A 27386-nucleotide genomic window follows, 5' to 3' on the forward strand; every position below is an offset into this window, starting at 1 on the left:
GATAGTTTACGTATTGTTACCCCATATTGCACGGAAAACGCTGCCAGTATACCTTGTGAGCTTAAGACGAATTCTAACGTTCATCGGAAGTCGCCTTCATTGTTCAGCTTGTGGGAATTGAGGCTAGCCCGCTGCCTTTGCGCGGGCTTTGCCGCCTTTTCTGCCGTTCTCATGTTCCGACATGTCTGTTCTCCTTTGCTGTCTGCCGTGGTGAGAGAGCGGAGTGACGTTTAACTCCCTCACCCGAAAGCGGATGGGTACTGTGGCGCCGCGCGCGGGGACTCCTGAGAGGTTTACGCGCGCCGCGTCGGGAGCGGTCAGTACTCTCCGGGACAGCAAACGGTGAGCCACGCAATCTTTTCTGTCCGTCGACTCCCGACACCCGGGGCTAGTCGGACTTCGCTGACGGCGCCTCGCGCCCGATACGAACGCTCACCTTGTGTTGCCCCCACTGCGTACTCACGGCCGAAGGGCGGTACGGTGTCCTAGTGCGTGGCCTGGCTACGCCGACCCGTCTCCCTCCGAAGCCAACGCGAGCGCCTTTGCCCTCGCTCGAGCAACCGGGCCCTGGTCCCGGTGTCTCCGTGGATCACCTTTACCGCGGAGACGTGTTCGTGGCACCCTGTGTAGTACTTTGCGCCCGTGGCGTGGATAAGCCTACTTGCTTTCCCGCCGCGCCTTTTTGCAACGGGCTGTACTGCGTTTGGTGTTGCCACAATAAAGTGTTGCGACTTTGAGCAGTATCGTGTTCTCGCCACGGCGACGGTTAACGCGTGCCCTGCGGCTCGCTAAGACCGGACCCACCCGTACTCCTTCGGGATACGTGTACACCACAAGCTTTAACATCGCAATCTTCACTATTACGTAATAATGGTGTACTTGTTCAACAAATTTGTCTGACAAATTTTAGGTGTCATTATACGAGCATCTGACAAGTTATTACAAGCACGGGTCTTGTATAATATATAGAGCATGTTGAGGAGGTAATACGTAATATAGGCATACCCTTTTTTCGTAATAATATTTAGTTATTATAGTCGTGCGCTGCGTTATCTCTATAACCTAATATAATTGTAAACTGTCTAACCAAAGAGGGAAATTTGAAATATTTATCCTGAAGCATAGCCGCCCACTGGCACCACTTGCGTTCACAAAACGTATGGCTGTGAGCGCTCCTAGAAGCACTTACAAGCTGAACTTGTCGCGTGGGCCTATCGTTGTGCCGAGAGTCATCGGACCCTATCGATTCAAGCTGACGCGATGAGGTGAGTGATGCAAACACTTCATTGTTTTCGTAGGAAGTTTTATTGCCTTTCGCAGCTCTCTGGAATTAGAAATAATTTGCTCCATATATTTTCATCCACTGTTCTACGTAACTAGGCTAGCCGCGTATGTAATTACTAGTATGCATATCTGACTCCCGACTCAGGATCATTACTATATCTATATACCAGTGTTTTCTTTATTGCTCTGAAACACCAACAAAATACGATTCAGTCTTGAAAGCAACGCCTGATTGCTTTTAGTAATGAAAAATTTTTCGCGTTTACTTTTCATGCACTCCAACCACCCGCGACATATACGCTTAACGTAACAATCACGCCGAAGCAGCCGATTAGCTCGCAAACCAGGAGCACGCATCTCGTCAGTTGACAAGAAACGTTTAAGTGAGAGTGCGATCTCTCGAAATCTGCAAAACTCTGACATTGCGGACACTTTGAAGCCAACAATGTCAAAATTGAGTGAGACAGGAAGAAGGAGTTAGGAGGGAAGAAACGCCTGAAAAGATTTGTTATCCAGGGCACCAATCTGGTTCAAGCTCGCAGAGGTCGGAAGTTCGAAACCGAACCGTGTTTGATTTTTGATAATCGGAATGTGAACTTTAAAGCAGCTCAGAAAAGGCCAGGTTAACTACTAGTCTTGTGAAGTTGAGAACTGATTGATGGTGAAGTATAATTCTACAGTGCTAATAAAGTGCAACAGAATCCAGTACTTAGGGATGGCAGTACAGCCTAGAACGTAATGACAAAATTTGGATTGAATGCAGATGCCGAACCATTTCGATTCATATATTTAACTTATAACAAGTGATAAAGTAACCGTAAAAAAGAAGTCTGGGGTGCGGCTTAACTGGCGACTATGTGCCGGTAATCCACTTCTTCACCAGAGAAGGGTTGACCACTTTTGTGCAGTACCTGGGCACTACCTTCCTTATGAAAGTACCAATCAACCCTGAGCCCTCAGTTCTCAGTGGCTGAGCAGCAACTGTTCAAGGCGGCCGTCATACCTGCTACGCAGCGGAGGGTGCTAAGAATGTCTAGGTCTGGACAGGCTACCATTGAAATCTGAACTTCGCTGCGTCCAACACTCGATGATATCGAGTGAAGCTAGCCCAGCTGCGCTATTCGTGGACTTAGAACAGAGCTCGGCGAAATCAGGACGACAAGCGAGGCTTTTACAGTGCTGAAGAATAGGCACGTCCTATGCTACCGTGGATTAGTTAGGAGGGAAAAAAACGAGGGGTGGGGTTTCTCATACACAAGAATATCGCTGGAAACCAGACATTTCAAAGATTCTGCATATGATCACAATTACGTCGAGCTTTCTTACCTCCAATGTTCGGTTACCGATACAAACCTGTTGATGTGGGAAGCTGCCAGAGATAAATCACTCTAGTAATTAAAATTGACACCAGAAGTATGTCGTAAAACTAGTGATACTTGAGTATAGGCGAACTATTGCCGTATTCAAGCCTCTTTGACTATAACAAGATATCAGAACGTCAAATGAAGGTGGTTTGATTTACTGAAAATAATTTGGGGATAATAATGAAGTTTGGCTTAGAAATATTCACGTAGCCGAGACAAAGTTCAAACATCACGCTCCCATCGTAGGAGATAACAAACGCTAGCAGACAACATTCTTGCGCGATAGACCCAGCGTGTTATTGGCGTGGTGTGTGACCGATAGCTGCACTGCAAACCATGCCTGTATGGCATCAGAACGGGGATTGCGGTGCCATATAGACGCTTTTCCGCAGCTAGTTTTCTCAATGAAACTAGTCGGCGCTACCGCAGCAAAGCCCCATGGCCTTCTCCTTGGTGTGGCGGTCATTACCCTGCAGATGGCGAGAAACTGGGGGCGCAGACCATGTGGGCGCGGGCGTGCGTAGCAAGAAGATATGTCTAGTTATAACGGTGGCTCTTTTTTAGAAGGTGAAGAAAAGAAATAAGAGGAGACGCTTCTTTCCGTCTCCCATATTGGGGACACAGCTAAGCGCCTACTCGTTCGCCCTTAGCAGTTTGCCGAGCCCGGTGCGTGACCGCGTGACGATGCGAGAGTATATGTGAAACACCGGCGCTCATTGCACTGTGTGCCACGTCGACATCTGATTCTATAAGCGCTGCACCCGCTTTGCTGGTTTTCAATCAAGGAGTGGCAGTGGCGAATCGGCTGGCCGTCAGCCACCGTGGAAAGGAGGCCATTAGATCACGTGTTCAAACGTGGCAGTGCCCGTTCATCGCTGCGAAAACGGTCTATAGGAGCCGCCATCATGGTAAAAGCCAACAATGACACAGTTCAGATGGTTATCTTGTGTGTGGTGGCTACTGAAACTGTTCGAACAACCGTAATCCTCCGCTTTAAACGTTCATCTTTAAATCGAAACGCTTCGTTTCTTAGAACTGCAGCCACTTGCCACTTGTCTCTGTGGTGAGTTCTGCACAGTGATGAAGTGCTGCTCTGTGCCTATGTACAATCATGCGACCATAAAAAGGGTGTTAGGTTTTGCAACAATTTTAGGGGATCAAGAGAGAGATATAAATAGAGAGGAAAGGCAGGGAGGTTAACCAAGCTTGGCTCCGTTGTCTACCCTACACTTGGGGTGGGGGAAAAGGGGAATAATAGAACGAAAAGAGACAGGAAAGAAGAGGAGTAAGAAAGAGAAGCATAAATAGTCAGCTCGAAACTACACAGCGCGGCTTCGCACAGTTCTTTCACAAGCGGTCGTGAAGTTTGGTGTTCCTTAAAAAGTACAAGAGGGCTTTCGTGGCTTTGCGCGTATGGGAAGCTGTTGGCCAAGGTCCCAGGATCTTCTCTTCTGTAAGCGGCCGTGAATCCAGCTGACAGAGCTTGGCTTCCATAATACGTCGTTCGGTCTGGTATGCCGGGCAATGACATAGAATGTGCTCAAGCGTTTCCTCGCAGGCGCAGATGTTGCATGCCGAAGTGCTCGCCATTCCAAGGAGACGAGAGTACGATTTCGTAAATGCCACGCCCAACCTCATACGACACAGTAAAGTTTCAGCGCATCGTGGGAACCCGGATGGCAAACGAATTTGCAAGTTTGGGTCGATCGAATACAGGTGCGTGTTGGAGAAACCCTGCGTATTCCATTGTAGAAGAGCTATACGGCGAGCAAGTGATTGTAGTAGCCTTGCAGCGTCCGTTCTAAAGAGTGGTATGGGCGTGCGCTGGTCTTGGTCATGAGCCGATCGAGCAGCTTCATCTGCGCGGTCATTGCCAACGATTCCGCAATGACTCGGCAACCACTGAAATACAATATCGTGACCTTCCGCGAGCGCTTCGTGGTAGTCGTGCCTTATCTGATATACTGATTGTTCATGTAGCCCGTGCTGCAGAACAAACCGTAGTGACTGTAAGGCTGACCTGGAGGGGATCAAAGCTGATAAAGAAGTACATAGTCCAGCTCAATATAGAAAAGTGCTCCTGCCTTCATCGGCCATGTGCAGCAAGCGCTTCGCTGACAGTGACTTTTGCTCTACCCGCCGTACGCGCCACTCTTTTGTAAGCTCGCAACTGTGTTTCAGTGCCTCGCCAGCGCTTCAACCATTTATTGAACAAAGTCTACAAGCGTAGACGGCTAACACCAGGTGCCGTCCCATCTCATAGAGTATAGCGCGTTGGCCCCTAGGCAGAGAGTCGACGACACAATCTCCTAATCACCTCTTGTATGCGCCTCGTGAGCGCAACTTAGCGGTGCAAGATATCGGAGACGACGGATTTATTTGGTTGCTTTATGTACATATATACGTACTTTACCCATAATGACAAGCGCGCGCATACCACTGCTTATCTACAATTTATGGGCGAAACCTGCTGTCACTGTTGAGTGCACTTTCTCAAATTTTTCCTCTGAGGCTGTGCAGACAGACAAAGCGGTGCACCTTGAGCTTTTCGTTATGCTGCGTGCGTGAAAAAGAGCTCTACTAAGCTTGTCTTTGCCACGTTAATCTCTGTGGCATTGTGCGCGGTGCGTTTTAATGCATGATAACTATTTGTTATATTCGAATACCAAAGTGATGGTTTTGTGGGGTATTAATATTGTCGTGGTTCAACGTAAGCAGATCACCGAGACCTTGAGTCCGAGAACTGACTGCGTGTATTTTTATGCAGGAGCCAAGAGCAAGAGACATGAACAAAATTACGTCATCCTCTTCAATGTCCCTCTTCACTAGACTACTAGCGCGAACATCGTCTGTGTTCTCTGTCTATTTCGAGCGCGGCATTTGCCTCCCCTTAAAAGAGCATCGCCCCGATGCTATAGCTGAGCCAGTCATTGGCGCATGAAGTCAATTTGTACAAGTGACCATGCTTCGCAGATTCACTCGTTGACATATGGCTTAGTGCGCACTACTTTCTCAAGTTCAGGTCAGTGCTGGCGATGACTTGTACGGTTTGGGCTATCCTGGACAACTTCGCAGGTAACGTCAGGCAGTCGTCGCAGCACTTGAAAAGGTCCGAAGTATAATCTGAGCAACTTTTCGGATTGTCTCCGTCTTCATACAGGCGTCCACACCCATACCCTGTCTTCGGTTGTGTACGTTACAAGTGTATGACGTAGGTTATTCGCAAGTTTCTTCGCCTATAGGGGGCGCAGTGGGTGATTCGATATGGCGTCTACAGAGAGCATCAGAGTGCATCTTTCACAAAACGCCAAGTGCGTATTCCACAAACAGTTACGTCTTTATATCGGTTTCCCAAACTGCTACGTCTTTGCACACAGCGTCTTTCACAAGACGCTGAGTGCGTTCTTCAGAAACAGTTACGTCTTTCTAAAGCACATGGGATGGCCTAAGCTGCTCATCCCCGCTGCGCTGTCTACACCTGCGCAGCTATACCTAGTGCTGGCATACTGGGTGCAGCCCAAGGTGTAAACATATGCGTTTCTAACGAGACGAGTTGTAACGGCGACCATAAACTGGGGCTTGACGCAAACAAAAATTAGATATTCTCGTTTTCTTGCCTACGTTGCTGCAGATGTATTCGGGGCTGATAACGGGTGTGCAGCACACTATCATTAGTGATGTGACCGACCTGCGAATTCTCAGCTTCTCTATTCATTCTTTTTTCCTCGCTTCATCTCTAGGGAAGGTATTGAGGCTGACTGTCGTCGATTCTCTGTTTGTATGCTGTGGCACGCAGCAGATGCGATTGCTTTTGAAGCCTGTAAATTTAAGCATTTTGTTGCCACGATGACGACTCGAACAACACAAAGCGAATGCACCCCGGGACGCGCATTTGTAATCTGCAGTAGGTTCAACGCATGGCAACCGCAGCGGCGCGCTATTGGTCACACTCTCGCAGAGACGCCGCTGCGACGTGCGCCTAGCAACGGCCGCCGCGCCTCATGACGAAATACTCTCGTTCTCGGAGTGCGCCCTGAAGGAGTCCCTAATGGCCGTTCCTTTCAGCGCAGATGGGAAGAAAAGGTTTGCGCTGTTTCGTTCAATGCCCGTGGCATTTTCGTCTCCGCCTGTGCACCATGGACTGCTCTCGCGTTGACCGAGGAAGAGGCGCTCGGCGTGGCGTTGGACTAATTTGTGGTGCATTTTTCGTGCGCGCGATTTTTTTTTTTTAATTCAGTGAACATTTGTGTTGACGCCTGCGCCTTTTTGCGGCCTTGGCCCTTCAGCCGTTGTGTCCTACTGTGCGATTTTTTTTTTTTTACAGTGAACACGCTTGGCTTTCAAGTATATTTGGTGCCGCCAGTGTCTTGAGCCCTCGCCTTGTCGCTCGACGCGATCACCTTTGTGTTGAACTACTCGCCTCCCCCCCCCCTTTTTTTTTAACTTAGCGGCGCGGAATACTCTGGTGACCACGTGTTTCAAGACGTGATCGCCGCGATCGCAGTGTGTTGTACGGCTATGGCTAGTGAAAGCAGCGCATGTGAAACATCGGCGCACAGCGCGATCGAATGCGTCAAAGACAATGAGAGCTCATCACCTGACGTCGACGTGCTTCGAGCAAACATCACCGATGAACGTCACGCCTGCAGCTGGGTAGAAGACTACGGCTTGAAGACGAATACGTCATGGGTTGTAGACTTCGTCAAGCCAACAGCAAAGTGTGAAAGGTAATGCAAAAAATGATCTTATAACTCCAAAAATAACTTACGTCGTCTCTGGTGATAAAACTTCATGTTTTGCGGATAATGTCCAACGATGCGCCGTCTCAATGGTTGTGGACAACGAGGAGATGATCGGTACGAGAGGGCTAGACTCCGCTCATTCAGTGACATTTCTCAAATATATAGAAATAACGAAACGCGCATTCCCACCGCCTAGCCGCAAACTGGACACCCTTAAGGTGATTCACCGGAGTTGCCTTCAAACCGAAACTTAATGCGCTTACTAGTGTCCTCGCATGGGGGGCAGAATAGAGTGCATTTTTCTTTTTCTCAGAAACACTACAAAAAAGAACGAAAACTTAAACAAACCTGGTACAACATGGCCGTAAGTTTTCGCAATTACATCCGCGAGGCAAAACGTATCTTCTATATTAATAGAGGAACCACCTCAAAGCATGTATTCTGGGACTGTGAAATAGTTAAGAAAAAAGTTGTATTACCCCCCCCTCCCCCCCCTGCACTTACCAGATGAACTACAGGCCCAGTAGAGACTGCAGTGACTAGCTTAGATCCCCAATACCAACTTTTAACTTTGTGCCGATTCCAGGAAGCTATTGTGAGAGTGTCTCTCGACTCCCCCCCGGTTTGGCTAATACAAAAGCAATTCATTAGCAAAATATTTAGTAAAATTGTCTCACTCAACAATTACTGTGCCAGAAAACTAATTGACTGAATCCCCTTTTCTTGGAATTGTGAGAGCATCAAATGCCATAAAGTTCCAGCTTGCACAAATAAGAGCTGATGGTCACGATAAATTCAAATGCAGAGTTTGTGCAGGCTTTACAACTTTGATCTCTTGTTCAAATTTCAAGTGTTGTGGCAAGCCTCTAAGATGTGTCCACGGTAGCTGGTAGCTTTGCAGCAGGATTGGCATTTTCCGTGATTTATTTATCCTAATGATGACAATGCAGTCACTGAACAAGTGAAAATGAAAACTCACGAGAGACACCCTGAGATCTGTAAGAGCCCCTTGATTACTACTTGGAACCTGTACTAGTCCCGAAACGTCTCTCATTTGTTTTCGCCTAAACTTGTTGAGTGACTGTAACTTTATTATCATGTTTCCTCACCATCTGAACTGTCGTCAAACTCTAACCTACAAGCTGAAAATGTCTTAAATGTGCTTCGGTAATGCAAGAAGTAAAATTAATGATTGTGTTTTTGGCAGGTTTGTTGAGTTCATCCTTTCAGATGCCACCTGTGAAGAACTGCCTGTAAATGCGTCAAATTGACACATGATTTCAAGGCTGTCTATATTCTATTGCAACAAAAATAATTTTATAATAGATTGATTAGGCATTTCATAGCAGTTAATTGAAATTGAGCTTTTATGAAACATCTACTTATTCTAAAGACATTCATATTTGATTCTTGTATATATAGAATGAAATCTCAGACTAGATATATACTGGATATTGGTTTCTCATTTTAAGTATATTGAGAAAAGAAAAAAAGATATTTCGAAGTGGCTCCAGCGAAGCGCTGCATTGAATGACTCGTCGACAATGGTAGTGCTTCTGGAAAAGTGATTATATGCAACAGTAGTGTGAAAACTGAAGTTAAAGACATGTTTATTAGGGAGGAGGTTGATTATTTCATCTAAACTTCATTGTATCTTGCACTTTTTTAGCCCCTAGTTGACACAACTAGCAAAAACAAGTGATGTACACAATTGTGTACAAAGCGTCTAAAAGGGTTAAACGCACTGCAAGGAGATTTGTGCAGGTACCTAGTAAGTGCTCAAGTAACTGGTGTATTTTTCCTTTGATCAAATGGCATTTGCAGGCAAAGCAGACCCCTTTCGTTGCTGTCACTGAAATTCTAAATTCGTACTGCTTTGCAGGATGGTGTTCCACAAAGTATGGCGCTGCAAAGAGGCAAAGCGGGAAAAATCATGTGGTGAGGCTGCAGCACACTGTCCAGCAAAGATTGACCTCCAAATCAAGAAGGTCAACAGAAATACAAAACGTAATGATGCCTTTTTACGTGGGGAAAAGCCACTGCCAGCTGTGATAAAGCTCTTTCATCACAAAAACCACAGCCACAGCACTGCAGCAGCAGACGCACTTTCTCGTCTTACTCCAACAATGCAGACTAGAGAGACCTTTTTGGCATACTTTGACAGCGGCATGTCACCAGCTGAAGCCACCAGGCTTCACGAGAGCAAATTGCTTGTGCAAGAAGATGGGTATGCCCTCGTTGCCAACTCTGCAGTGAACCCATTGCCTCCTGCCATATACTACAGGCACAGGCTCTGCAGAGAAAAAAACTTTGGAAAGGATGTAGACCCCCTCTTAAAGATAGCTGAGATGCCACTTTATGCTAAACATGGTGAGTTGACTATTACAGCACTGCACTTACACCATACGTTCCATACTTGCTACAGCTGTCTAGTGGTTATGGTGCTTGACTGCCAACCCAAAGGTCGCAGAATTGAATCCTGGCTGGGGCAGTTGCATTTCAATGGAGCCAAGATGCTAGAAACCTGTCTGCTTAGATTTAGGTGTGTTTAAGAATGCCAGGTGGGCAAAATTATGGTTGTCTCTGTATATAGTGTCATGATATCGTGGTTTTGAGACATAAAACATTATTATTATTATTATTATTATATTTGCATTATTAAAGGCTATTAAAATCCTAAGCCCTAATTTGCATGCATTTTTAGAAGACTTTTAGTTACAACAGATCTTGAAACCAATTTTCTAAAATGTTCTGTCAGTGCAGCACTTAATTCACAGATTTTGGACACTGCTAAAGCACTAAGAGAGCTGTAGATGTACCACACTTAGCGTTTTCAGCCACAAAAGATAATACATCCAATCTTATAACAGTTCAGTAAAGTTTACAATATTAACATGAGACATTCATGTAATATTGTGGCCAATGTTTCAAAGGGAATCCATACAAGTTCCTAGAATGAAAAGTCATACATCACGCAGTTGCATATAGTAGAAGCAACATTATTGCCACTACTCACAAGCTATAGATGACACCCAATGCTAGCAAAAAAGTTCAGCATAGAGTAATGCCGAACAGAGCTACTTTCTTTCGTAAAGGGTCATAATGTCATCACCAGGGTGCTGTAACATGTGTAGCCGATGCAGGATGACATGCCATAATTTTGCTTGTAACGAAATTGAGAAGCACATAAAATCAGTGCACAGAGATCTCTTTATGAAAAAACTATCATTCAGTCCCACAGTGAAAACGGTTTGAATACTCCAACATGCCTCTATATTAATTGCATACTAGGTGTCACTTAGTAAATATGTTTGCCTGTTTATGAAAGTTTCAAGTGACGAATAGATGAAAAAAGTGGAACAAGTTCTGACTGTTTATTTTGCTCTATAATATTCACTTCCAGCTTAAATTACTAATTTGTAAATTGCTAAGAACACTGGATAATAAATTTGTGGCAAAACAGAAAATGAGTACCACATCCCAGAGCTTCATTTTCACAAAACAACTGAGTACCATACAAGCTTTTCCAACTATCTCTTGGGCTAACTGCACCTCAGGTTACATAGTTGCAGGTGGTGCTCCTCTGACTATTACTCATCAATGCTGTACAGTTAGCATTTGGAACTATATGTGGGCTATTAATGGCTTGTCACCAAACATTTGGGTCAACAACAGCTCAATGGTCACAGCACACTACAGCTACACCCTGGGGTGCTTAATTCCAGCATTTACATGGTGTGGATGAGATTCTAGCTCGCATCGGCATAAAACTTTTCAAAATGATACCATAAAAGCTGTCGTCAAATAAGTGGATGTGGAGCCCCTGCAGCCCAATGTAACACACAATTTTTCATTGAAATAAATACAAAGGTCATACAAATCAATATTTTCATAACTAGTTATTTATTCAGCCGATTCAAGTCTTCAAAAAATATGTCTTCCTGTATTCTCCCTCACTCAACCTTTTTTCAGATGCTTGCTTGAATACCAATGTAAAAAGAATTCTTTACATTAATGTGCTTCAGTCATGTACCAGTTGCTGTACCTCTTCATGCGGTCATTACTTCTTTCTGCCCAATTTTTCGTCGGAAGCATTGAGGCAACATGCACAGGTCTAACGCCCATGAAGCAAATGACCTGCTATTGACCCATAAGTCATTAGTATCTGTAATTGTTGTGCAGGCAACCTTAGAGTGTGGACCATCTTCTGCAAAATTACTCTGCAGACAGCATTCTCAACTACCTAGTTTTGATAAGAGGTATTCAATGAGCTCTTCCTGCCAGGCAGCACCAGTGCGTGCGCTGCCATAGCCCTGGTCGGTCAGTGATCTGGGTTATGACAGCGTGTTATTTGGTGGCGCTGCACATCACTAACCCATTTTCTTATGAAAATATTAGCAAAACACACACTGCCGAGAACTTTGGTTGTGGAATGATGATGTTTATGCGCGAAAGCACAAATATGGCGACTTCCATGCTAGGGCCTCTTGCATATGACGTTATGTGATTACCTCCATTATGTAAGAATAAGATAGTGTTTTAGTAGATAAAGAGTACTATAGTTGAAACCTTTTATAAGAGACACTGATATAAGAGACAAATGGATATAAGAAACACCAGTGTGCTTAGAGTAAAATACGGATTGATAGGAAAAATGCATACGTGGTAATCTGTATTAAGAGACAAGAATTGCTGCCCGGAGAATGCCACTTATTAAGGGGTTTAGCTGTACTAGGCATGGTATCTGGAGAAAAAGTCAGTATTCTGTAACCACATTTGTATCTTAGCAAAAGGCGGAATCTGATACTTTTGCAGATGGTTACTCACAAGACTGATCCATTCAGTCATTTGACTACTGCATCTCACTTTCCTTGTTTTTTTTAACACTTGGTGGTTGGCCTATGCTTACACCCCAAAGCCTTAAAAACAATTGTTCTGGAAGTCGCCCGCTAGCATTTCACAGTGTGCGATTCCCTGATACAGCTCTTTTATAAGCCACTGTGGTAACCATTTCGATTACACTACGAAGCTGCGGCACACCGTAAAAAGTGCGATTGCATCATCCACAGGTTACATCAACAGATACTTAGTGACTTGCCTGCTCTGACTTGTCAACAGAAGTCGTAAAAAAAAACTGCGGCTCGCAACTTAGTAGCAGCAGCTGTCATTCTGCTGTCATATGCACATGTTCACCTAAAGGATGAGTAAGATGTCATCCAAAGACTGACAGCGATTTCTGCTATTTAAGCTGCATGCAGGACGCAGGTTTCGCAAACTTAGTAACTGTGTTGTACTGTGATAATGTCCACTGCAGAGAGATTGGCTTAGAGATGCTGGGCAATAAATACTTTGAATTCAAATTTAAATATTTCATTCATGTTGCCTGGTGTGCAGAGAGTGTTAATAGCGCACACCATAGAAATGAAGAATGTTTCTTTTCGGTGTCTGAAAATCGTGTTGGTACTCCTTTATGGCATGCCATTGTAAATAAATATGTGTTATTGCTTCTTAAATTATGAGGTCTATCTTGATAAAAAAAGGTATCTTCAGTGTTCTTAAAAAGTACCGAAGTGTGTACTGGGAGACTATTGAGAAAATACTGTGCTTCCAGTATTTGAAAACCTAATGTTTGAAGCTATACCTAATAAAGTGACGATTGTTATAGGATGCAGACAACAGCCTTGAAGCGCTGATTGAGCAGTTACAGCGAGTTCATGCAGAGGAGAAGAGCAATGCAGTCTACAGAAGGCACCTCCTCAGCGGCACTAAACGCCTCTGAAGACTCCAAGAGCAGAAGCGCGGTGTTGGTGCCATGATGGCAATGAACGCTGCTTTAGGTCTGGGTTATGTATTAAAGTGCAGCCAACAGCAATTTCAAGACGACGTCCAGGACTAACTAGAGGCTCCAAGCGAGTAGCTGCAGGACGACCAGCGAGTGGCCCTTCACCCAAACGGGCAAAGAAGAGGCGCCATGTGCTGCAGCAAAGTGTGAGCCAGAACATTCCTCATGTGAAGCTGCATGGCTATGGCCATTGAAGTGATGTTCTAGTGACAACCTAGTGACTACTCGGGGCAGAAGATTGAGTGTGTGTGTGTGTACAATGGTGCGTGCGCGTGGCATTCCTGGCTGAGGCACGATGTTCCCATGGATGCATATGGTCACGATCATGCTTTGACAGGACAGCTGCCCATGGTACAAGCTTGCAGGGATGTTACATCTTGCAGATCATATACAGTAGACTCTCATTGAATGGAACCTGAAGGGACCGGGAAAATGTGTTTCATTTAACAGGAGTTCTGTTTACTGAGAGGTGAAGTGGGTTGCAGCATTCCAGTATGAAACCAATCATAACAGAGAAAGTTGTTCCATTCAAGCAGCAGTTCAGTTTTACAGATTTCCATTTACTGAGAGTCTACTGTATGCTAGAAAAGACAGAAAATCAGGCATGAAGGCAACCATAGTACAAGTGCAACATCTTTCTCACCAGGTTACGGAAGAAGCCGATCAAATCGGCAAGCCACTCGGTCCTGTTTTTCAACTACTTCAACAGTCTTCTTTTTTTTTTTTCAACTATTCCACCTGCAGGTGTATTTTGCCAAAACAGTTGAGAAATTTCTTCCCTAAGTTGCTGTCCTGGTAAAGGAGTTCTGCCGCCTTGTGATCGATGCCCACAGGATTAGCAATGGATGTGTCTTCTCTGGAGAGCTGTAACAGATGCCCTGACGGCAGCTCAATGGCAGCATGGTGTTTTATGCGCAATTTCTGGTTGCTTCCCACTGCTTAGAGTGACTCCTCTAGATGGCTCATCAGGCTTGCCAATTACCATTCGTAATGCCTGCTGATTCAGAGTTGCCTATCTCTATCACGTATTCTACATATTTATTATATAGGGACATGGCACAAGAGCACTAAACACATTCCTTGACCACTATAACAAGTTTCACTCTAGTATTAAATTCACTATTCATGTTCTTCCAGTGAAATTAACTTCCTAGACAAGATGGCATCCATTGAAAGGAGAAAATGAGAGATGACGTTTAATTTGATGACGCCAAGAAATGCGGGAATGAAGAACGCTGGAATGCCTACAAGCTCGCGTCTAAAAATTATGTAACAGCACTAAAAAAGGCCAAAAGTTATTACTTACAAAACGTGTTACCATCCATGCTAACCAACGATATTAAAAAATTCTGGCGCACAATAAACCCTAAACGCGACGACGCAATCACCCTAGAAGATGCTAGCAGAAATCAAATTCCTTTTGACTTATGTGCAAACATTTTAAACGATGTTTTTTCCTCTCACTTTTCCCTTGATGCAAATGATGTTTTACCTAACGCAGAACCCTTTCCCCATCCCACTATGCCTCCAATATGTATTGATTGCAGTGGTGTTGAAGCGATAATTAGGTCCTTAAGATTGTCTTCCGCTCCTGCTTGTGACCAAATTGACCCGAAATTCTTAAAGAGTACGTGTGCTTCTTCATCGGTCATACTAACAATGATCTTTCAGCAGTCACTCAACCAAAGTTGCTTGCCCGCTGAATGGAAGATCGGGAAGGTGACTCCATTTTACAAAGCTGGTAACCGCCATTCCCCACTTAATTACTGACCTATATCACTTACCAGTATACCGTGCAAAATATTGGAACACATCTTATTTTCGAACCTTGTAAAACTTCTCGAATCTAATTCATTCTTTACCCTAGCACACATGGTTTCCGAAAAACATACTCCTGCGAGACCCAACTGGCATCTTTCACACATAAACTGAACGTTATACTGGATCACTCTTCTCAGGCCGACTGCATATTTTTGGATTTTTCTAAAGCGTTCGACAAGGTTTCCCACAGTTTATTAATGCACAAATTACATCAGCTAAACCTTGACAGGAAATTACTAACTTGGATTGAATTCTTTCTTAACAATCGTTCTCAGTATGTTGCTGCTAACGCGGTGAATAGCCGCCACACCGCTGTTCAATCTGGAGTACCGCAAGGGTCAGTGCTTGGTCCTCTTTTTCTTATTTATGTTAACGACTTACCTACGTGTCTTTACTCTCATGTGCACCTATTTGCTGATGACTGTGTAATATTCCGTGAATTAAGCTCCGATGCCGACGTAACTGCTCTTCAAACTGACCTTACTGCTGTCTCAATTTGGTGTCAAAAATGGTTAATGCAACTCAACGTCAACAAGTGCAAGGTTATGAGAGTGTCTAGAACAACTAATTCACCTCCTACCTACTCTCTCAATGATCTTGCATTGGATACCGTTTCTAGCTATAAATATCTAGGCTTACACATAACCAGCCCTTTAAATTGGCCAATCCACACTGAACACATGAGAGATGACAGAGAGATAAATAAAATAAATAAATAAATAAAACACATAATTGGAAAAGCAAACAGAATGCTTGGGTACCTACGTCGCAACTTTGCTAAAGCTCCTTTTTCCTTAAAACTCACCCTCTACAAAACATTGGTTCGCCCTAAATTAGAATATGCTGCCTCGATTTGGGATCCTGTACCTGCCAATCTATTACACTCAGTTGAAACGGTTCAAAATAATTCTACGCGCTTTATTTTTTCCAACTATAACCGCACCGCAAGCATATCGGCAATGAAATCTAGCTTGAACCTACCATCTTTAGCATCTCGCCGTCAGTTTCTTCGTTTGTGTCTTTTTCACAAAATATATCACCATCCCCAATTACATAATGAACTTATTTCACTACCAGATTATGTATCACCTCGTCTAGATCATCGTCACAAGGTCGGAGTTCCATTATGCAGAACAAATGGCTGCCACACATCATTCCTACCACGCACGAGCATCGAATGGAATCACCTTCCCCCATCAATAGCAACTATCCAAGATCATGAATTGTTTAAAAACGCCATTAGCTAAGACTGTGTGAGTAGGAGCCGCACCACTGTAATAACTGCATATCCATTGCTGCATTTCAGTATTCCTTTTTTTCTTTTTTTTTTCTTTTTGTGCTAATACCACTCCCTTCTGTAATACCTCCCGGTCCTGAAGGTACCAAAAAATGAAATGAATTATTTTTGTAATAGTTTTTGCAGTGTTATTCGTATAAGTTTACTTGATATTATTCATGCATGATTGTCGTCCATTCCTGCTGCTTTGCCAACGTGTGAACGGAATTGGGACCTCGCCAAGCTCTTAAACTTTTAGTCCTGTACTCCTCCTAATCAAAAGGAAATAAAACGATTGATTGATACACATCACATAAAATACAGCTTTACTGTTACTAGTTGAAATGTTGAAGATCGATAGTTCATTGTCACAAGTGGTACGTTGGCAAAACAGGACAAGCTGTTAATGTTAGATTGAATAGGCATCGCATGGACACAGGGAAAAAATAACCAAAAGCACTGGCACAACATTTTATTGTAGCAGTTCACGACTTCAACTGTATACCTCAAACTTTACATCCTACAAACTACCAGTCCCCAAGATATAGAAACTGTGCAGTCACACCATATTAAAAAGTTTAATACACTCTGACAACCATAATTCAAAGACACGTGTACAACCCCCCCCCCCCTTTTCATGGAATAGCCTCTTTCCTATTGTGTCGTGCAACCTCGGGTGTCATTTCAATTCACCAGTGTATTCACGATGCCTGTCTATGCCACTGGATGGAGCGAGGTGTCCAATGATGTCCGTTTTCTGTAGCCAAACTGTGTGGCCACACAAGTCATGTGACTCATGAAATGCTTGCCAATAACCCCTTTTTCCCCTCCTTTAAAAATGTGGTAAAATAAATGTTGGACAACATTCTCTAGTATCGCCAGAGTTTCGTCTGCGTTTTGCCCCTCCACACACCGTCGTGTTGCCAGGCCTCTCCATCGGCCTGCCACAGGTCACACCATACTACCTGGCAATAAAAACAGTTATGACCAACTCAATTCATCATTGTAGTCTGTCATCGTCTCCTTGTACCCCTTCCCCACTTTTTTGCAGTTGCCCTCTCCTCCTGCTTAGCTTGGATTGCAGGAGAGGGAATGAAGCGTACACACATAAGTGCTAAGGGAATCTGTTACAGCACCCACACTTTGTCAACCATTTTGTTATTACAGAGCGTGGGCAACAAGGATATTTGGGCAAATTGGTTTCAATTCATTAACAAGAGGACAAAGAAACATCAAGACAAACAGTGATCCTATTTGGTCGGTTGTGAAAGGCTAACCACTTTTATATGGAAGACACTTCACTGCAGTCACTGGCCACGTGCCATGCTGTCTGACACTTTTGAAAAACGTATTCGGACAGTTCGGTCAATGAGCTGCGCATGCAAACATTTCCGTACTCACTTATATATTCTATCTGTAGATTGCTTACTCGAACACCGTCAATAACCTTGATGATGCTGATGAAGAACACGACGCATTCTATTATGTCTGTATTTGACTTGATTTATGAAGTGAAAGAATAACATGGTTTCTTAATGCCAAAAATTATTAATCACACAAACCATCATTGAATGAAGACTGTGTTGACACTGTGCTCCATCAGTGCACTCCATACCACTGCTTTTTCAGACTTGAAGAGCCTGACTGTGTTACTGCTATGCCTGGACACTTGCTTAGAAGCAATCTCACCGAGCTTCCCTATATGTCCACAGCTGAACATACTAGGTGCCGATGAGCAGTGCATGTGCTAGACTGTCTGCAATAGCTCCAGCTTGAGTTGCCTAGATAGGAACCATGTTCCTTGAAGGCATCTGTGTGGTTAATCTAAGGCACGTTCATCTTAGCACTGGGGCTCTGTCCCGATATACACCGGGATCTATGGTGACAGCGTCGCTGCACAGCTGATGTGCCGTGAGTTAGTGAGTGTGCTGTCGGTGCGTGAACAGACACTAGACTGGAGCGTGTTTTATATGTTTCTGCATGTGCAACGTGCCTGTCAGTTCTATCCTGCGTCCACATCGAAGCCTCTATCTTTTGGAGAAATTTTTCTTGTGTGTAAAAGGCACAAGCCCACATCATTACCACAATCACAGACTGAATTCTCTTCACAATATTGTATATATGATGTAATTTAACAATAAAAATCTGATCAAAATAAGCACTTTATGTTTTTATGTTGAATGGCTTGGCCATTTTGTCATTCCCATAACACACAGGACCAGTTTGAGCATGACAATCTCGTGCAACTTTCAGAATACATGTACTGCAGTCAGAGACTGCATGAAAGATCACTGAGCGCCATCTTCTTCCATATCTTGTGCATCTCTGATGCCTAATAGCAATAATTTCCAAAAAGGTGACAAGTGTTTTAAAGTGGGCTTGCTATTTCCATCAGATTATAATTGACTGAGGGTTGCAGCTCATTACATGTTTGCCTTTGGCATGGAGAATAAATACTTGTGATACTTTTGCTGTTCCTTTGTCTAAACCAGTTGATCTAATTTGTGTAATAGCTCCCTCGCATTACAAAATAAAGTACCGAGACATCTGAAGCCTTTTCAGTCTTGGTTATAATTTCTCACGTTTCATACAACTTTGTAATGTGGCTTTCCCCATCTCGCACATCGTGTAGAACTTCGCATTTTCACCGAAAAAAAAGTTACTAGCACGCTTGGTAATTAATTCATAACGCCACCGAATTCGGTACATTTTGAAACACCACTTGCCCCCAGCCCTTTTTAACTAGCTTAAATGATACGAGCGACAGTATTCACAGCAGCGCAAGCACCATTACTGCGGACTCTTTTTTTTTTTTTTTTTTTGCTATGTGTGAACAGCATGTCTTTGCATAAGTTTTTGTGTGTGTGTGTGTGTTTGTGATCATGCTGCTCGACCAATAGGCGCCAAAAACTGCGGGAACTAATACAGCGCACCCATCAGAAAGCTTCCCTGATGCTGTTGCGAGTGAAATATGGTCAACTGGTACAAGATGCAACTTACGAAAGCACCTGCACGAGTTCCTTGAGAAAACAGCTACTACTGAACTGCAAACACATCAAGGTAACATGTTACGCAGTACCAAAATCGGGTTTTTCATCTAGTTTTGCAACAGACAGTAGTAGCCGCACTTATTTCAAACACATTATTGATGAGAATTAATCGTGCTTTCCTGAAGGAATCAGTTAGCAGCGCTATTTTTAGGTAACGCAACAGGGTCAGCCAACACGTTTTTAATGGTCAATTCAATTTTTGTGGAAAAGCGTTCCGATGTTTTTGTCACCCCTAACAGCTTTCGTGTGGCACAAGACTGACGTATATCGTGTAACTTGTTTTATCAGAAGCGGAGTAAATTCTGCACATTAAATACGTCTGCAGCGTGCCCGAGGATTCTGCAGTCTGCCGCCTTTGTCATTATTCGAGAAACAGGGCAGTAGTCGGCTACTGGTAGCAAAACAAGCACAAACCTGTACTCCTGGTTTCGTGACTGGTTGGGACTCTCTCCATGCTCCAAAATCAGCTTGTACAAATACTTGTTTATTTTCACACTCATGCTAAACATTACCTGGTTATCAGAAGCGTATTTCTGCACCATAAATCACGAAATGACTGCAAATTTGTATGTGCAAACGCCACATGAGTCATCCGCGAGTGTACGCAGATGCCGTATTTACATACTGCCATCATTTTCAGCACTTTGCTGTTGATGTCGATGATGATGCAAATGCTTTTATTTTCAGACTTTCAAACTTTTACCTGCTAACGTTCACAATAATCTTTAAAATTATAACTCTTATTTTATTACTTACTACTATTCATAATTTTGTGTGGCATTTCAAAAATGTATACGCAACATAAAAAAATTTTTTACATTTACACAAGCTTCGGAGACAAAATCCGAGTCAAGATAAACCAACACACAAGCAACATGGGCGCCTTGAAACGGTGCGTTCGCAGTGCGTGGTTGCTTGTTTTACAGACCTCCGTGTTTCGTAATGTCTCTGCCATTGACAACTTGTGTTTTCTTGCTCTGCCACGACTAACGACGAAAAGGCTCTAGCATTGATAAAGACGTCCTGCGAAATAGCGGCTCAATCAGGTTACTGTAGTCAGGTCGTCTGCAGCTCAGTGGAGTATGTCTTCAGCCACTTTCACTGTCACTGCCCTTAGTATATTTTATGCATGCATTTTGGTTCTGCCTTAACATTTTTCTTCTAGCTGCTTTGATGCTGCCATGTTTTTTTTTTCTTTTTTGATGCTGCTTCGCCATTTTTGCATTGTGGTTATGTAACTCTCTTTTTCTTATTGACCAACGTTGTTAGTTCAACAAATTTTATTTTATGCATTCATTTTGTCAACTTCATGTGTTGCCCCTATTAAGCTTTTTCTAGTTGGGAAGAATTTAGTTCGCTTCTTACCTCTGTGCACCATTGCTGCTACAGAAACCATTTCATTTCGTTCGTTCTCTCTATGTCGTTATAATTTCCGTTTTCTAGTACATCGTCCTATTTTTTAAGGGCTATCCTGGATTCACGCTAGTCGATCTCGGCAAATATTTCTTGCCCTAATTTTACCTAAGTGGGCCAGTTTCTTAATGGTTATAACTAATAACTTTTATCTTAGTCGGCATGGCTTCAGAAAAGGTTACTCATGTTACACTGAGTTATTTAGGTTCATGACTAATATACACTGTAATCTAGACACAAACGATAGAACCAATTTCCCCTTCTTTGATTTCGCTGTGCGTTCAATACTCAAACTAATTACCATTTGATTTCTACATTGTCTGTCCTTTGTATTCCTTCATTACCACCATCTTGGCTACAAAAACTTTCATTCTTTGTGGTCAGCTACATCTCGTCTAATGTTTTCGACATCACCTGCAGTGTTGCCCAAGGCAGTGTGCTAAGTCGGTTACTCTTTCCAATATACATTAAAGGGGCTCGGCAACACTTTTGAAATGGATGTCACTGTTGGCTCATGATGCCTCACAAATCACATACCGAAATATTTTTTTGAATATGCCAATTACAAGCGGAGTTCGAGTAATTTGCTGAATACTTCAAGCGGTTTCTCTTTTCGTACAAGCAAGTGCACTGAAGGCAACTTGGGTAGGGACACAAGGGGGCAAAAAGATGCACCCTTTTGTCAGCGCACATCATGACCTTGAGCACTTTCCTTTTTTTTCTTAGAATGCATGGCTACTTTCAGGGTGAGCACAAGCGCTGGCACATGGCAGCAGTTGCAGTGGCCACAGTATTTGCATAGCCTATGATGCTCAAATCAGTCAATGGCTGTGGACTCGGGTATGACACAGTAATCCAGGTATAAGGCATCACCTGTAGAGAGACGGGGGAGCAATTGCTGGCCGACTTTGAAAATTAATTGTGAATTTTAGACTGCATGCTGCACTCTAATGTTTGGCTCATGTGCTTTCGGGAGCTGCGACTACCAATCAGCAGCATTTTCTGACAATGCTAAAAAAGAAAGTGTTGCAGGGCCCCTTTAAGGACTTACCCGCTGACCTTTCATCCTTGATTTAGTTACTTGACAACACGTCTATCACCTATTGCAGTATTAATTTATGGGCTAGTTTTTCTTTCTCTTTTTTTGATGATCATTTCATTTCTCAAATGACCTTAACTTGATGTTCAGGTAGAGTGCAACTCGGCAGAACTCACTCATTGTACGATTAACAATACCATTATTTCAGCTGCCCCTTTATACAAATAAATATCTTTGTGTTTACCTTTCATCAGATTTATCCTATACTACGGCGTGTAGCAGCTATCTCAGCAAAAGCTCAATCTGCAGGTTACCTCCACAGAAACTTGTGCAATGCATCTTCTAATGTATATGCATTATCATATCTTATCTTTACCCACATTTAGAGTAAGCTTCATCTAGATGATCACCATAACGAGATTATCTAGTCCATATGTTGGAAGCCATTACAAATAGGGCAGGCAGATTCACCTACAATAAAACATGAAACCATAGAGTTTCCTAAATATACACTAGAGAGAACTCTGGCGATAGTGTTTATGGCAACTACCATGCATGGCAAATCAGCGAGCAAGGAATGGTGCGTAGTACACGGATTCGTCCAATCTTCATACATCTGGATTTGTGTGTATTCGTGTGGCTTGGAGCTGTTTTCTCACAAAACGAAAATCAGCAAATATTCAGTGATGGCACTTCACCACGTTATTCTTCTAGGCTTACCCTTTCAAATCAGGTCACGGAGTTCAAAAAAGTTCCTTTTCTTTGAAACAAAACCGAAAACAGCAATAAATGAGGCCACAAGTGGGGTTCGCCACCCGCAAGTACGAAGAGTAGGCAAATCTGTGTACTACCCATCATTCTCAGGGTCGCTGAACGATCACTGTGCCAAAGTCCCCTCTAGTTAATTTTAGTAAACTATGCATGACATGGCCCAGCCACATCACTGCTCTTATGTGTCTCTTTCACTGGTAGAGTATTGTGATGAATTTTAGTCCTGCTTTATCCCTCTGTGTACTCGTCTTGGCACATTCACAGCACAATTAGTTTCATGTGCACTCATGGTTACACGCAGGCATTTAAGTTGTCATTACAACCTAGGCACTTGCATATTCGAATCAGTCTTTTGTATCACATTGCATCTAACTATAATTATAAAATTTTTAGTAGGCTTTCAGTGATAATCTGATTCGTTACATGTTGGTATTGTGTAACATTATTGCCCCTTGCCATTTGTAGTTTTTGTTTTACTGTTTTTTCCTTGTATTTTTTATCTGTCTTTCAGTTACTGATGTCCTCCTATTGGCGTGTAAGGTATTTTGAATGAATAAATCAACTGGCTCTTGGTCTTCTCACATTGAGGGCTACCCTCACCAGCCTATGATAATTACATTCTACCTTGCCCCTAACTTCTCTCATGTGCATTGCCTGGGTCCCAGGATTATATAAAATCTAACACTCTGTTTCTCTGTGAGGACTTTCCATATCCTCTTCCTGTTTATTTAATTTCAGAAAAAGGTGTTCATTATGTGGAGTTCATTTCATTCTTCTAACATGTGTATTATTTAAGGGTGTGAATATTCATGTTTAGAATTATAATTGAGTGCTTTGGTTCAACTTTCAAATACAGGAAAATATCTAAAGTGTCTAAACACAGCCTAATTGCGCAACTCTGTTAGCGTGGTGTCCAAAAAACTATAGGCTTTAAAACTCTCACTGATACCCTGGTTTTAAAGCCAGCACATATTTCCCTTGAGATTATGCCATTCCTGCATGTCGTGGCTCCAGCAAAAAAAGGCAGGGAATGTAATGGAAGACTGTTGTATTGCAAGCAAAAAAAAAGTCAGATCTAGTCAAGAAACTAAAAATTACTGCACTGAGCTTGTGAACAAAAGAAAGGTTTGAAATACTGGAAAGAGTTTTGAACTGCACTTTATACAGGTATTACAAAAATTGCTTTCTGATACGTTCTCATCTACTGAGGTGGCCAGCGACCGCAGGTTTTTTGGCTGCTGGAAACATCATGAGATCACGACGAGAGCCTGAAGACTTGTAATGAGGCATGACTTTTGTTTCTTCATGACAATGTGTTCGACAGCAGTTTCTCACCATGGTGTGTGCTCGAGGACATGAGCAAATTTGATTTTCTTAGTTATTTCTTTTAATTGTCAATAAAACCTTTAGTATTCTATTTGATATTTTTCGCCGCTATATGGCACTACTTGATCCAAGATAAAGTTCTAGTTTCAACCCTAAAGTTAATATTGTAGCTCATCATCTCACCTTTCTGTTTCCTATCTTCACACTGAAGTGTTTCATGACTATGGTGCACTGAGTATAGTTCTCTTGCATTGCATATTCAATATACTTGCCTATTACTGCTTCTTCACAGTAAAGGGCAAACAGAGGAGCGAACGCCTGCACCACTTTAAGTTTATATCTTATTTAGCTGGATGACTAGGATTGCTGGCCCTTCACAGACAATATGCAATTCTTGAATGTTTCCGGCAATGTTTTTGTGAACTAGAAGCCCTAAGCTGCACTCTTTTATCGAAAAGCCCTCAGTAGCAGTGTGCCCATTAGTGCTGTATGTGCCTTTCCAGTTCTAATATCTCTAAGGTCAATTATATTCCACTCGAAGTTTTCCAAATCTTGAAATAACTCTGCTAATCTAACTGCACTTGAGAAGGTACTTGTGTTCAACATTGTGCAGGACAGATAACCACAGGTCAGTTAGAGCTACAGTATAGATACCAAGGGATGAATGCCATAGGCAAGGATGGCAGTGGATCGATAAAGTCACAAAATTTGAAAGTTCACTCACATAAAGTGAAACCAGATCCCACAGAATAGGGTTAGTTGCATATTATTGGCAGAAGCCTTTGACCTAGCGTGCATATAAAATAATAACTCAAAAATTATGAATGGTGATGATTTGCTGGTATCTAAAGCTAATATGGAGGGATACAACAGGATGTATGAATTGTGTTAAAAAAAATGCCAGGCCTGCGCAGAAGACGGAGCACAGTCACAGCAAAAACTAGAAGAGCGGCCTTTCAAAGCCTTCCAAACACTCATTGGGTAACTACTGCAAGCAAAGATGCATGATATCCACTAGGGTACTAATAATAAAATTTCTTGGGTAGTAAGTCGACATTCACTATGCTATTTTTCGTCATTTTTCTGAGAAGCGTGTATCTGCTAAACACTTGCAGAGAATTTTGAGCCAATTGTTCATGCAGTGGCTGAGTACGATGAGGAATAATAGCTGAAGTGGGTCTGTGCCACAGTTAATAGGGGAACAAGAACAAACTTTTGTAATTGGTTGTAGTATTGGATGATCCCTCGTTACACTATTCGCATTGTGCGGCGACTGGTTGTTCTTTTGCTGTTTTAAAACGCTTTGTAAGTCGTATTAACGGGATTGCTTTTCCGACATTAAGCCTTCCTAAGGCAAGTTTGCCAACAAGTCCTAAGCACCGGTGTGGCTCAGTGGTGGAATACTGGGCTGGCACCCAGCGGACCCAGGTTCGAGCCCTACTGTATCATTGGTGGTAGGTTTAATTTCGAGCGATGTGGTTAAGGACACCGATGGCCGTGGCGGACAACTGCACGTGACCCGAGTTGTGATGACATAACAGCTTTCGCTGTAAAAAGTATTGAACTTTTCTGATAGCTCGCCAACTACCAGAAGGAGCGGGCTGCAGCTACTAATTCCACATAGTGGCAAGTTTCAATCAGAACTGTCATTAGCCCTGTTTCACTCTGACCTTTGGTTTGCACGCTACAGCCGCTAAAGTGAGCACATGGACTAGATTTTCTTTGAATTAGTGCCCAAATGGCAAAGAGCTGGAAGAATGATGTGTGTGTGTGTGAAGTACAGCTAAAATTTGGGAAAACGTTCACATAAAGATTTAATTGCTTCATGAAGCATACGGGGAGCATTATAGAAGTTGTACTCAGTGCTATGAGTGGTTCAAGCATTCTGATAATGACATAATGTAGATCGATAACGATGTCAAGCCTGGACGACATTGTACATAAACAGATAATAACCACGTTAAGAGTTCGTGCAGTGATTTGAGGATATCTCTATTGACTGTTGGAGAAATTGCTGACGAAGTGGGTGTTAGAATAGGTTAATGTCATGAAATTTCACTTTATTTTCTTTATTCCAAACATAAACTACATTGACAGATGCCATTTCCAAACAATACAGAAGGTCCTGGACAATACAAGAAGATACTTCCAGGCCATTAGTGCGTTCCAGGAAGCTTACCAAAAATGAAAGAAATGATTGCGACACTGTATTGCCAGTAGAGGGGAGTAGTTTGAGGGAAGCAATGCTTCAAATGTTGTACCACAAGCAGTGAAAGTGTGAAAAACATTATTTTTTTAACACATTTCGTATATGTATGCAACTTGTGGGAGTCGTTTCAAGTTTCATGAGTGCTCGTACACATGTGGGGATAAACAAAATGGCAGCTACCTTGGGTCAGAAAAACGAGTTGAAGTCTCCCAATTTTCTGACGCACTTGGTTCAGAAAAATGTGACTGTGGCAAGAAGTTACAAGGGTGTAGCAAAATATGTGTTACTTGAAATAAAACATATGTTAATCTTGATAATTATGCTCCTTAGATGATTGGAACCAAGCCACCCAGGGGAATTAGCCAAGACTCGGGCAGATGATTTGATCTTGAGTACCTGGATTCATACTAGAAATTATGGCATCTGGTAGAATGAACAGTTATTCTTAATTATTAAATTGTCCACTTTTATTAGTCACCAAGAAACAGAAAAACGCATGCAATAAATCTGTGTTTTGCAACGTAAGAAATACGTTCTACGTAATGATTTTAAGGAGAAGCGAGGTACAATACACACTGAAGAGGGATTATATGCACTTTGTTGATGCTCTAGCTGATGACAAAATTATGGCTGAGCCATTTCTAATGGTTGGGCAGCTTTAATCACCCACTTGTTAAGTAACTTGCCATGTATGGCACCTTGTTGTCTTATTCCTCTAGCACACTATATAACCTGTGTTGATGTGGTTCCTTACCTTATACGACACCTGATTTGGATATTTTTGAAAAGTAGCTTCAAGCACAAGCATGGCCCTGTAGTAAAACACTTGACTGCCACGTGGATTGCCCAGATTAAAATCCCACACAATCTTAAACATTTCTTTCCTTATTGTGCATGCCAGCGGTAGACAGCTATGCAAAAACTATCAGCTGTTATCATACTCTCATAACTTTTCCTTCAAAACCATGAGCAATTTATAAAGCATGAAATTCAAGTGATCGACGTAGGGATGTTTCCACAGAAATGTGTATATTCCTGTCAAAGAGTTCCAGTATGGGATTCCCAAATGATAGCAGCACAATAGCATGCCAAGTTGCCGCATTATTTCATGGTTAATTTTTTAAAGGATGTAATATGAATCTTGTAAACACTTTTGATGGCTTTGTGCTTTGTTTTCTTCATTTGTTGTCAATAGTACCATTATTAATGCAATATTGGAAGTGCTAGTTGCATTCCCTCCTCACAAATT

The 27386-nt window shown here is 42.7% G+C and overlaps 1 protein-coding gene and 1 long non-coding RNA gene across 3 annotated transcripts; one reads left to right on the top strand and one right to left on the bottom strand.

Moving 5' to 3' along the window:
- Positions 1–333: 333 nt before the first annotated feature.
- Positions 334–18315, top strand: LOC142767471 (uncharacterized). 2 transcript variants are annotated; one of them, XM_075869205.1, is made up of 3 exons: positions 334–7375; positions 9273–9760; positions 13056–18315. In XM_075869205.1, exons 1-3 carry the CDS (start codon positions 7167–7169, stop codon positions 13073–13075), a joined length of 717 nt encoding a protein of 238 aa, XP_075725320.1. In that variant the 5' UTR covers positions 334–7166; the 3' UTR covers positions 13076–18315. The 2 variants fall into 2 exon arrangements, with proteins under 2 accessions (XP_075725320.1, XP_075725319.1); XM_075869204.1 differs by lacking the exon at positions 13056–18315 and having other exon boundaries at positions 9273–10947.
- LOC119163639 (uncharacterized) lies at positions 8975–20171 on the bottom strand. Its single transcript, XR_012884905.1, has 2 exons — positions 19794–20171; positions 8975–9296 (listed from the first exon to the last, which is right to left on the bottom strand). It is a non-coding gene; the product is annotated as an uncharacterized LOC119163639 (long non-coding RNA).
- Positions 20172–27386: the final 7215 nt, after the last annotated feature.

The sequence above is a fragment of the Rhipicephalus microplus genome, chromosome 7, assembly GCF_043290135.1.
Source record: "Rhipicephalus microplus isolate Deutch F79 chromosome 7, USDA_Rmic, whole genome shotgun sequence".
Classification (NCBI taxonomy): Eukaryota; Metazoa; Arthropoda; class Arachnida; order Ixodida; family Ixodidae; genus Rhipicephalus; species Rhipicephalus microplus.

Coding starts and splice junctions, on each gene's coding strand:
- LOC142767471 (XM_075869204.1), top strand. CDS start 7,167: ATGGCTAGTGAAAGCAGCGCATGTGAAACATCGGCGCACAGCGCGATC. Junction 7,376..9,272: donor CCAACAGCAAAGTGTGAAAG/GTAATGCAAAAA, acceptor ACTGCTTTGCAG/GATGGTGTTCCACAAAGTAT.